The sequence below is a fragment of the Musca autumnalis genome, unplaced genomic scaffold (assembly GCF_047663935.1).
Source record: "Musca autumnalis isolate F117 unplaced genomic scaffold, ASM4766393v1 scaffold_4, whole genome shotgun sequence".
Taxonomy (NCBI): Eukaryota; Metazoa; Arthropoda; class Insecta; order Diptera; family Muscidae; genus Musca; species Musca autumnalis.
The window spans coordinates 232,808,645-232,821,510 of record NW_027411977.1 but is presented as its reverse complement, the minus strand read 5'-3'; the positions used below and the strand labels follow the sequence as shown (position 1 = coordinate 232,821,510).

The 12,866-nt window shown below is 35.0% G+C and overlaps 1 protein-coding gene across 1 annotated transcript in view; it reads left to right on the top strand.

Moving 5' to 3' along the window:
- gig (TSC complex subunit tuberin) overlaps window positions 1–12,866 on the top strand; it is a 52,579-nt gene that overhangs the window by 35,693 nt on the left and 4,020 nt on the right. Inside the window, exons 6-12 of the mRNA XM_073983335.1 lie at window positions 253–403; window positions 467–1,200; window positions 1,263–1,542; window positions 1,797–2,222; window positions 2,281–2,480; window positions 2,539–2,825; window positions 9,987–12,102. Coding sequence (XP_073839436.1) covers window positions 253–403; window positions 467–1,200; window positions 1,263–1,542; window positions 1,797–2,222; window positions 2,281–2,480; window positions 2,539–2,825; window positions 9,987–12,102 — 4,194 coding nt within the window. The remainder of the gene's footprint in view (window positions 1–252; window positions 404–466; window positions 1,201–1,262; window positions 1,543–1,796; window positions 2,223–2,280; window positions 2,481–2,538; window positions 2,826–9,986; window positions 12,103–12,866) is intronic.

Here is a 12,866-nt window from a genome sequence, read left to right as displayed (position 1 = left end):
AAGAAAGTAAGTTTTTTCTAAATAGCAGGACTTTGGCCGGCTATTAAAGACTTTCTCCTATGGACAGGTGCAAATTTTGGGAGCCAGAACAACATTTCTCGGGAAGTATAGACTTCCCCCATAAATGTTATACATATTTGTGATCAGGGTGACAAGAGCTACTTGTGGAAAAAAATTTGGTACCGATCCGAGCTTAATGCTAAACTCAACTTAATATTTGTAACAATTTTAACTTTTTTCTTCCCCTTTTAGGCTCTGGACAGCCGTCATGTTTGCGTCACCTATGAGGTCATTTTGGGTATACACATTGTGATAACTAAATATAAATCTGAATTACCCGAAATTATATGGGATCGTATATGTGATATAATGTCAGCAATAGTTGATAATATTGAATGTTATGGTAAGTAAAATAACCACACACAGAACCATTGCCAAAAAATCTTTATTTATTTCATTTTTGCAGAAAGAGTTTTCACCACCACCAATGATTTGAAACACCTGAAAAGTCATTTCCATGAAAACATAAATTGCATCGAGAAACTGCTGCAGGACGAAAAGACAAAAATCCTCGCAAATTATGAACGTATCTATGATCTCATTGAACGTGTTGCTGAAAATCGTCCTGAAGCTTCTGTGCTGCTTCTAATCGATTATCGTTCTTCAAAGATAACAGCAACACGTCCCGAATGGTTACAATTGTTGAATACATTTGTTCAGAGGTTTTATAAGATGTCGAATACCCCCATACGCATTAAGGTCATACAAAGCCTGGTTAATATAATGGATTTGAATCGTTCTTGTTATGAAGAGGAAATACTCGAGAGAGTCGTTTTGCCATTATTTGGCCAAGTGTGTAATGAAACTGATGTCCAGTTGAGATGTGCTGTGGCAAATGCTTTGATTAATTTTGCTCGCCACTGTGATACCAAACGTTGTGGTGAACTATTGGATCTCTTGGAGAAAATTATAAATCGTCCTTATGAACAATATAAACTAAATGGTGTGGAAATTAAAAGCGAACAGGATATACAAGATGTTGTGGTGGCTGTTGACGGACTCATTGAAGTTTTTCTGGTGAAATTATATCGTTTGCCCTCGTCGCATGCCATTAAAATATTTAATATTTTAATTGGTCACCTGGAGTTGCACTATAATAATCCCAAGGTTTTTGAACAAATCAATATTGTGAGGTATAAGGTAAGGTGTGAGGAGATTGGTTTTCTGTGGAATCTATCTAATTCACATTTCGTATTTTTTAGATTTTCACCTGGATGCTAAAGGCACGAGCAAATGCCTTATATCACATTGGTTTTCCGGATCCCACAAATAATGATAACATCAAATATAGTTATTATTTGGGTATAGATAGCAGTATGCCAGCCGTACATGATATATCATCGGTGCATCATCACCAACCCAGGCCTCATTTAATGTCTCAGCTCTCGGGTCATGATCAAATTGTACCAAATCCACATTTTACCACCATATCCATTAAGCGGGCATGTGAAATGATTGTTAAGTGCTTGGAAAAGGATAGAGGTAGGGGAAAAATTCACCAAAAAGTCTCATATAAGGGAGTCTTTAGAGGCATTAATGGATTCAAGCCTATGAAAAAGTATTCTTTAAAAGAAATCACGTTTTGTGACTTAATAGATCCCTAGAGACTCAAACAATGCCTATATTTTTGGAATTTTAAGATACCTCTAGAGCCAACAACATCTTCCTATTTCCTGAGGACAGAATTCCTTTCCATGCGATATTTATATTAATTAATTAACTCTTTGTTGTTTTAGACTTTCAAATTTTCCAATTGGTCATCAAGGAGTTACCCAAAATAATGCAAAACAAAGCCTTGATCCAAGGAAATGATATCGAATCCTTGGCTGCGGCATTATTTAAAATAATATTCGAAAGCAACAAGACGCTCCATGTAACTTATAAATCGAGCATTGATGAGTTGAATTCTTTGGTATTGCCAGCCATTGCCTCTCTCGTTATATATCATCAATATATACAACCTTCAAATCAATATAAAATTATTGAAGTTTTGAAAATTGGCATCCTTTCGGGTATTGCCAACATCTGTATAAATACGATGACAACAATTATATTGGAAATGCCAGAGGCTTTAATGCGCAAATTACCAGATATTCTGCTGCAAATGTCAAAGATGTCAGATACCCCAGCAGTGGCAATTTCCGTGTTGGAGTTTTTGTCAAGTAAGTCCATAAAATGTACCCATCTTTAGTATTATGAAATATCCTTTTTTCTTTCCAGTTCTCAGTCGTTTACCCAATGACCTCTTCACCAATTTTACACCCCGCCAATATATGTATGTATTTGCTATTTCATTGGCCTACACGAAGCCACATCGTTATGATCATTACATTGTTTCGTTGGCACATCATGTCATAGCCGGTTGGTTTTTGAAATGTAAATTGGAATTGCGCAAGAATTGTGTTACCTACATTATATCGGTAAGACGGAACAACTCTTCTCCTTGCTTTACATTAAATACAACATTTTTAATTTTAGTCCATTCAATCAAATGCCAGCATGTTATATGAGGACATCAATAAGCTGTCGCGCAACATACAACGACAGGACTTGAATAGCTTGAACGAAGATTCATCGAATCGCAAACGCAGCACCAGTTTAACGGAACGTGGTAGTCGCAATACCTCTGCCATGGGTCGTAGTGATTCGGAAATGCGTCCGCTAATGACAGCTAGCTTAAAATCTTTCCATGCCGAACTGGCCGAGACATGCATTGACTTTTTGGCTCGCCATACCTTTTCACCATGTTCGGCATTGCCCAAGCGGTAGGTATAAATATTTAAAAAATTTGCCATTTTAAAAAAATTTTAGTTTAAAGGTGGATTTTTAGATTAAACGTGGAATTTTTAAACATTTTTTAGGTTAAACGTGGATTTTTTTATTTTTTTTAAGTTAAACGTGGATTTTTTAGGCATTTTTTGAGTTCAACGCGAATTTTTTAAAGATATATATTTTTATATTTCTTCTTGTGAGTTTTGTTCGGCTATAGGTCTTTTAATAAAACAACGAAACAATTGTTTTATTTTGATTATTTATTTCCAATATTTCGGCCGTCTTCGACGGTCATCATCAGGGATCTTTTTTTAGAAAAAACAAACATAAAACATTGGTTACATAAATGTTTTAACAAAAATACATAACAATAATATACTTTGGTATTATTAAGCAAATATCAGGTGTCAATCCTCCATCACTGTCGCTGTTCAACTGAAGCTTTTCTCAATTTTTGATGTTTCTGTATTACATTTCGGTAGATTTGTGCACAGTGTTCGGTATCTGTTTTGTAATTCATCCTTTTTTGGGTGGGGACATTAATTATGTGCAACATTTCCATCATATATCGGCGTTTGTAGTTATCCTCTTGAGTGAGTATTTTTACATCTTGTAAATTAGGCGTGTGACCTGTTGTAGAACAATGTGCCGCGAGCGCTGTCTTTTGTTCCAGCGGTTTATGTTTGGCTTTTTGGTCAGTTTTATGTGAACTAACTCTGGTTTTTAGTCTGTTTTTTGTGGTGCCAACATATAGTTTTTCGCATGGGTTGGACTTATTCCCATTGCATTTTATTTGATACACTACATTTGATTTATCGTCGTTTGGGATTTTTGATTTTGTACGACTGAAAAACTTGTTGTTAGTATTAGTGCTCTTTAGTGCGATTTGATATTGATCTTTATTGTATAAGTTGGAGCCTGAAAACCGTTCCGAAAACCCAGGAACATATGTGGATCTTTTATACGATTTTTCGCTTCGTTCTCTCTGTTCTGTGCTTTTGGTTTTCACTTGTTTTAATAAATCATTGATTGTGTGTTTTGGAAAATCGTTCATTTTAAGTATTTTTCGAATTTTCTCTTTATTTTTGGCATGGAACTTTCGATCACTAATGTTCAAGACACGGTTTATGAAGTTAGTTGCCGTGTTGATTTTAATTCTTCTTGGATGCTTCGAGTGAAAGTTGATTATTCTCCCAGAAGAAGTAGGTTTCTGGTACCAGTCTAAAAGTAGTCTATTGCCATGTCTATGTATCTCTGCATCGAGATATGACAATTTATTATGTGATTCACATTCCATTGTGAATTTAATTTGTTTGTTAAATTTATTCAGTGCAGTAAGTGTGTTTTCCACTTCATTTTTCTTAATAACACAAAAAATATCATCCACATATTTGGTTAATATTCTTGGAACTGCGTTTAATGTTTTTATTGTTTCGTCGAGGAGATGTTCCATAACAATATCTGCTACAATTGGTGAAATAGGTGACCCCATTGGCATCCCTTTTTGTTGTTCGTACACTTTGTCGTTGTATATAAAGTATCTCGAATCTTTGATACAAATCGTCAACATTTCAATAAATATGTTCATTGGGATCTTGGTGTGTTCCTTGATATGAGTCCATTTTTCTTTTATTATATTTATAGCTAAATTTACCGGTATACTTGGAAATAAAGATACTACATCAAAGGATATTAGTACTTCATCGTCATCAATGTACTGGTTGTAAATCTTTGCTTTAAATTCCACCGCATCTTTTACATTGTATATTGAATCCTTGGTAATGATTCTTAAAATATTGGACATATATTTGGAAAGTGCATATGTTGGAGAATTAATGCTGGAACATATAGGACGTAGGGGAGTATCCTCCTTGTGAATTTTTGGTAGCCCATATATTCTGGGTGCTACCGATGTTTTGTTTATTAACCTTCTTTTTTCTGATTCATTGATTAAGTCTAAATCAAACAGCTTCATAATTAATTTGTTACTTTTCTCCTGTAACACATTCGTTGGGTCTTTTTGTAATCGTCTGTATGTGCACATGTCCATTAGCATTTTATTCATTTTTAAGTCATACTCAGACTTTGACATAGCTACAGTTTTCCCACCTTTATCTGCATTTAAAATTAGTATGTTCTTGTTTTCTTTCAAAAATTGTGTGGTTTGGCTAGCTGTGTCTAAGATAAATCGATCTCTTTTTCCCAGTTTTGAGTTTCTCATGTGATCGTTTATGAGAGTAACGAAATCTATCCTAGCATTTTCTTGTTGTTCTTTGTCTTGTAACGTCTGAATGCAGTCTTCTCCCTCTGCTATTACGTTAAACAAGGGAAAAGTTGTCGTTGTTGTCGGGAGAGAGAATTTTGGCCCTAGAGACAATAACCATTCTACATTGGTTGGTATGTCTGTTTCTGTTTTGTTTATGAACCACTCATAAACAAAACAGAAACAGACATACCAACCAATGTAGAATGGTTATTGTCTCTAGGGCCAAAATTCTCTCTCCCGACAACAACGACAACTTTTCCCTTGTTTAACGTAATAGCAGAGGGAGAAGACTGCATTCAGACGTTACAAGACAAAGAACAACAAGAAAATGCTAGGATAGATTTCGTTACTCTCATAAACGATCACATGAGAAACTCAAAACTGGGAAAAAGAGATCGATTTATCTTAGACACAGCTAGCCAAACCACACAATTTTTGAAAGAAAACAAGAACATACTAATTTTAAATGCAGATAAAGGTGGGAAAACTGTAGCTATGTCAAAGTCTGAGTATGACTTAAAAATGAATAAAATGCTAATGGACATGTGCACATACAGACGATTACAAAAAGACCCAACGAATGTGTTACAGGAGAAAAGTAACAAATTAATTATGAAGCTGTTTGATTTAGACTTAATCAATGAATCAGAAAAAAGAAGGTTAATAAACAAAACATCGGTAGCACCCAGAATATATGGGCTACCAAAAATTCACAAGGAGGATACTCCCCTACGTCCTATATGTTCCAGCATTAATTCTCCAACATATGCACTTTCCAAATATATGTCCAATATTTTAAGAATCATTACCAAGGATTCAATATACAATGTAAAAGATGCGGTGGAATTTAAAGCAAAGATTTACAACCAGTACATTGATGACGATGAAGTACTAATATCCTTTGATGTAGTATCTTTATTTCCAAGTATACCGGTAAATTTAGCTATAAATATAATAAAAGAAAAATGGACTCATATCAAGGAACACACCAAGATCCCAATGAACATATTTATTGAAATGTTGACGATTTGTATCAAAGATTCGAGATACTTTATATACAACGACAAAGTGTACGAACAACAAAAAGGGATGCCAATGGGGTCACCTATTTCACCAATTGTAGCAGATATTGTTATGGAACATCTCCTCGACGAAACAATAAAAACATTAAACGCAGTTCCAAGAATATTAACCAAATATGTGGATGATATTTTTTGTGTTATTAAGAAAAATGAAGTGGAAAACACACTTACTGCACTGAATAAATTTAACAAACAAATTAAATTCACAATGGAATGTGAATCACATAATAAATTGTCATATCTCGATGCAGAGATACATAGACATGGCAATAGACTACTTTTAGACTGGTACCAGAAACCTACTTCTTCTGGGAGAATAATCAACTTTCACTCGAAGCATCCAAGAAGAATTAAAATCAACACGGCAACTAACTTCATAAACCGTGTCTTGAACATTAGTGATCGAAAGTTCCATGCCAAAAATAAAGAGAAAATTCGAAAAATACTTAAAATGAACGATTTTCCAAAACACACAATCAATGATTTATTAAAACAAGTGAAAACCAAAAGCACAGAACAGAGAGAACGAAGCGAAAAATCGTATAAAAGATCCACATATGTTCCTGGGTTTTCGGAACGGTTTTCAGGCTCCAACTTATACAATAAAGATCAATATCAAATCGCACTAAAGAGCACTAATACTAACAACAAGTTTTTCAGTCGTACAAAATCAAAAATCCCAAACGACGATAAATCAAATGTAGTGTATCAAATAAAATGCAATGGGAATAAGTCCAACCCATGCGAAAAACTATATGTTGGCACCACAAAAAACAGACTAAAAACCAGAGTTAGTTCACATAAAACTGACCAAAAAGCCAAACATAAACCGCTGGAACAAAAGACAGCGCTCGCGGCACATTGTTCTACAACAGGTCACACGCCTAATTTACAAGATGTAAAAATACTCACTCAAGAGGATAACTACAAACGCCGATATATGATGGAAATGTTGCACATAATTAATGTCCCCACCCAAAAAAGGATGAATTACAAAACAGATACCGAACACTGTGCACAAATCTACCGAAATGTAATACAGAAACATCAAAAATTGAGAAAAGCTTCAGTTGAACAGCGACAGTGATGGAGGATTGACACCTGATATTTGCTTAATAATACCAAAGTATATTATTGTTATGTATTTTTGTTAAAACATTTATGTAACCAATGTTTTATGTTTGTTTTTTCTAAAAAAAGATCCCTGATGATGACCGTCGAAGACGGCCGAAATATTGGAAATAAATAATCAAAATAAAACAATTGTTTCGTTGTTTTATTAAAAGACCTATAGCCGAACAAAACTCACAAGAAGAAATATAACAAATCAAAGGTCGACAATAAACAAAAACAGGATATATATTTTTTAAAGATTTTTTAGGTTAAAGTTGGATTTTTTTAAAGATTTTTTAGGTTAGATGTAGATTTTTTAAAGACTTTTTAGGTTAGACGTGGATCTTTTAAAGAGTTTTATGCTAGATGTGGATTTTTTAAAGATTTTTTAGGTTAGACGTGGATTTTTTAAAGATTTTTTAGGTTAGACGTGGATTTTTTATAGATTTTTTAGGTTAGACGTGGATTTTTTAAAGATTTTTTAGGTTAGACGTGGATTTTTTAAAGATTTTTTAGGTTAGACGTGGATTTTTTAGGTTAGACGTGGATTTTTTAAAAAATTTTTACGTTAGACGTGGATTTTTTAAAGATTTTTTAGGTTATACGTGGATTTTTTAAAGATTTTTTAGGTTAGACGTGGATTTTTTAAAGATTTTTTAGGTTAGACGTGGATTTTTTAAAGATCTTTTAGGTTAGACGTGGATTTTTTAAAGATTTTTTGGTTAGACGTGGATTTTTTAAAGATTTTTTAGGTTAGACGTGGATTTTTTTTTAAAGATTTTTTAGGTTAGACTTAGATTTTTTAAAGATTTTTTAGGTTAGACGTGGATTTTTTAAAGATTTTTTAGGTTAGACGTGGATTTTTTAACGATTTTTTAGGTTAGACGTGGATTTTTTAAAGTATTTTTTAGGTTAGACGTCAATTTTTTAACGATTTTTTAGGTTAGACGTGGATTTTTTAGGTTAGACGTGGATGTTTTAGGTTAGACGTGGATTTTTTAAAGATTTTTTAGGTTAGACGTGGATTTTTAAAGATTTTTTAGGTTAGACGTGGATTTTTTAATTTTTTTTAGGTTAGACATGGATTTTTTAAAGATTTTTTAGGTTAGACGTGGATTTTTTAAAGATTTTTTTAGGTTAGACGTGGATTTTTTAAAGATTTTTTAGGTTAGACGTGGATTTTTTAAAGATTTTTTAGGTTAGACGTGGATTTTTTAAAGATTTTTTAGGTTAGACGTGGATTTTTTAAAGATTTTTTAGGTTAGACGTGGATTTTTTAAAGATTTTTTAGGTTAGACGTGGATTTTTTAAAGATTTTTTAGGTTAAACGTGGATTTTTTAAAGACTTTTTAGGTTAGACGTGGATTTTTTGAAGATTTTTTAGGTTAGACGTGGATTTTTAAAATATTTTTTTGGTTAGACGTGGATTTTTTAAAGATTTTTTAGGTTAGAAGTGGATTTTTTAAAGATTTTTTAGGTTAGACGTGGATTTTTTGAAGATTTTTTAGGTTAGACGTGGATTTTTTAAATATTTTTTAGGTTAGACGTGGATTTTTTAAAGATTTTTTAGGTTAGACGTGGATTTTTTAAATATTTTTTAGGTTAGACGTGGATTTTTTAAAGATTTTTTAGGTTAGACGTGGATTTTTTAAAGATTTTTTAGGTTAGACGTGGATTTATTAAAGATTTTTTAGGTTAGACATGGATTTTTCAAAGATTTTTTAGTTTAGACGTGGATTTTTTAGGTTAGACGTGGATTTTTTGAAGATTTTTTAGGTTAGACGTGGATTTTTAAAAGATTTTTTAGGTTAGACGTGGATTTTTTTAAAGATTTTTTAGGTTAGACGTGGATTTTTTAAAGATTTTTTAGGTTAGACGTGGATTTTTTAAAGATTTTTTAGGTTAGACGTGGATTTTTTAAAGATTTTTTAGGTTAGACGTGGATTTTTTAAAGATTTTTTAGGTTAGACGTGGTTTTTTAAATATTTTTTAGGTTAGACGTGGATTTTTTAAAGATTTTTTAGGTTAGACGTGGATTTTTTAAAGATTTTTTAGGTTAGACGTGGGTTTTTTAAAGATTTTTTAGGTTGGACATGGATTTTTTAAAGATTTTTTAGGTTAGACGTGGACTTTTTTAGGTTAGACGTGGACTTTTTTAGGTTAGACGTTAATTTTTTAAAGATTTTTTAGGTTAAAAGTGGATTTTTATAGATTTTTTAGGTTAGATGTGGATTTTTTTTAAGATTTTTAGGTGAGACATCTATTTTTTTAGATAAGACGTGGATTTTTTAACGATGTTTTAGGTTAGATGTGGATTTTTTTAAGATTTTTAGGTGAGACGTCTATTTTTTGGATAAGACGTGGATTTTTTAACGATTTTTTAGGTTAGACGTGGATTTTTTAAAGATTTTTTAGGTTAGACGTGGATTTTTTAAAGATTTTTTAGGTTAGACGAAGATTTTTTATGTTAGACGTGGATTTTTTGGGTTAGACGTTAATTTTTTAGGTTAGACGTGGACTTTTTTAGGTTAGACGTGGACTTTTTTATGTTAGACGTGGACTTTTTAGGGTAGACGCGAATTTTTTAATGATTTTTTTTAGGTTAGACATGTACTTTTTTTAAGATTTTTTGTAGGTTATGCGTGGGCTTTTTTTCATTTAATTTCCGATCCCTTTTATTCCCTTCTTTCCAGTCTTCCCGCCGTGGAACACCTTCTGAAAGATGGACACTCGCAAACATGGTTGGTGGGACATAACCTGGTGACAATTACCACCTCCGGCTGTCCTTCGGCACCTACACGTAATGGCCTGTGCGATAGATGTTCGCAATTGGGCAAAGCCTATACCCTCAGCCCCAAAAGCAGTACCGATACCAATCCGGGAACTACTCCAATATCACCAGAAATTAACCAACAAACGCAAACGGCACCCACCTATGAACATCGCTACACCAAAGTGTCTCTGCAACATAGCAGTGGAAATGAATCGGCCGGTAGTACCGATTTGACATCATCATCCTCTTCCACCTCACACACCACCCAGAGGCAAACTTCCAATAGTTCTACAGCTTCGTTGGAGGCTCTATCCCGTCGTGGCTCTAATCCAGAGGCTGGTAGTACCGATTTGGGTGTTGGTGGTAGTTGTGTTTCATTGCTGGGCAATTCCCTGTCCTCCTCGAGTGTTTGTGCCTCACCGATATGTGTGCGTTCTTGTACCGGATGGGCTGAGATTTTCATACGTCGCCCCACTGGGAATATTTCATGGATTACCCGCATCCAAAATCCCATATCGAATGAGTGTTTTGGTTATGAGGTACCCTTCAGTAGTATGGTTTCACTATTTCTACCCACAGCTCAAGGTGGGGTTTTCGGGCCGGACTTTATGCAAAATGAAACCCTTACGGATTTGAATATTTCCAATGATTCGAAGGAGAGAACCCCCACTCCCATTCCAGTAGAGGTGGTGGCAAAACAGGAAAACAAAAATGAAGAAGAAAATCGCACAAGATCCACTTCTAAGACCAGGCCTCTTTTGAGACAGGAGGAGATATCTTCATCTGCTGTGGCAGTGGGCTCCGCTGGTACCGCTGCCATTGATATTCCCAAGAAAACGGCTGGAAAGCGGGGTAAAGAGGCCCTTTGTGGCAGTGTTAGTGATGGTGAGGCGGACGAGGAGTACATGAACATAGATGGAGGACAAATGCGTGCCCGAAAACCTGTGAGACGTGTCAATTCAAGCCCTGAAATGAGTTCTAGCTGGCGTAATACCTTTTTGGCCAACAAACCAGCTCCACTGGGCCAGGAATCCGGTGGTGTGGTGGCAGATACCACCAACACAGATCCCAGCCAGCAACAACATTTACAACAACTACAGCAACAGAAAAAGAAAACCGTGCAGTATAGCAAGGTGAGCTGCGAGGCTATACCGGAAGAGATTGCCGGATCCACACCACCTCAAAATGTGGCAAGTAATAACAACGATGGCACTTTAAAGGCACCAGAAGCTGGTACCTTGCCACCCAAACAATTGTCGGCAGATGATGTTAGTCAAAAGGGTTCCAGTGGACAAATTCCCGTGCAGCAATCCGCTTCTTCGACTTCCTTGAAGTCTACAGGCGGTGGGGCTTCCGATGAAAAAGTGGTCAATAAACCTCCCCTATCACCAGCTCCCCAACATTCTCCACGCATGGAGAAGAGTCATGCTCCGGCGGTAAAATCCACTTCATTTGGATCACATCAAGGTCTGGCCAAGTCCAGTAGTGGTGGTAACAATGTCAATATGGCTTCCTCGGCAACCGGAGGTTCTGGATCCGCCAATGATTACAACAATGGTGAAATGCGTGGTCGGTCCAAAACCATATCTGTTGTTCGCGAGGTAAACAATGGTAAAACACGACCCACCACTAGCAGCTTCTCACGTTTTGGCAACAACAAGCCGCAATTGAATACGAAACTTTGCATCAATCCCAGTTTTATATTTATGCAACTCTATCATACGGGTCATGTGCAGGTTACCGATACTCCGATTAAGGTACCTCCAGAGCAAATGAGTGCTGTAAGCTTGCTCGATTTGGCTCCACCATTTGAAACGCATAAAATTGGTGTCCTCTATGTGGGTCAGGGTCAGTGTAACAATGTTGTGGAGATATTGAGGAATTCTCATGGCAGTACACGTTATGTGGAGTTTTTGCGAGGTCTTGGCACTCTGGTTAGTTTGAAAGAGGCTGCACAAAATAATCTGTTCATTACATTGGATACGTGTGGTGCCGATGGAAAGTTCACATATGTCTGGAAGGATGATATTGTACAGGTGAGTGATACAAATATTAGGGCAATATTAGTCTATAGAAATCTAAGAATTTTTTTCCTATAGAAAAGGTGATCCCAGAGACCTGAGGAATTTATTTCTATAATAAAAATTGTCCTCAGTAACCTGACTAATTTTTTTTTAGCAAAAAGTAGTAGTAATTTTTCTATAGAAAAAAGTAGTCCTCCTAAAGGTTGTCCTAGGACCTAAAGAAAGTTTTTCTATAGAAAAAACTAGTCCGCAGGGAACTGAAAATTGTTTTCTATAGAAAAAAAAGTAGTTATCAGGGACCTGAGGATTTTTTCTGTAGAAAAGTAGTGCTCCGGGAGCTGAGGATTTTTTTATATTAAAAATTAGTCCTCATGGACCTGAGGATTTTTTCTATAGAAAAAAGTGGTCCTCACGAACCCGAGGATTTTTTCTGTAGAAAAAAGTAGTCGTCAGGGACCTGAGGATTTTTCTATTAAAAAGTAGTCCTCAGGGAACTGATTAAAAAAGTAGTCCTCAGAGACCTGAGGAATTTTTTTCTATAGAAAAAAAGTAATCCTCAGGGAACTCAGAAATTGTTTCTATATAAAAAAGTACTTTCCAGTGACTTGTAGTCCTCAGGTACCTAAGGATTTTTTTCTATAGAAAAATGTTATCCTCAGAGAACTGAGGAATTTTATTCTATAGAAAAAAGTGGTCATCAGGGACCTGAGGAATTTTTTCTATAGAAAAAAGTAGTCCTCACGATTCCGAGGAATTTTTTCTATAGAAAGAAGTAG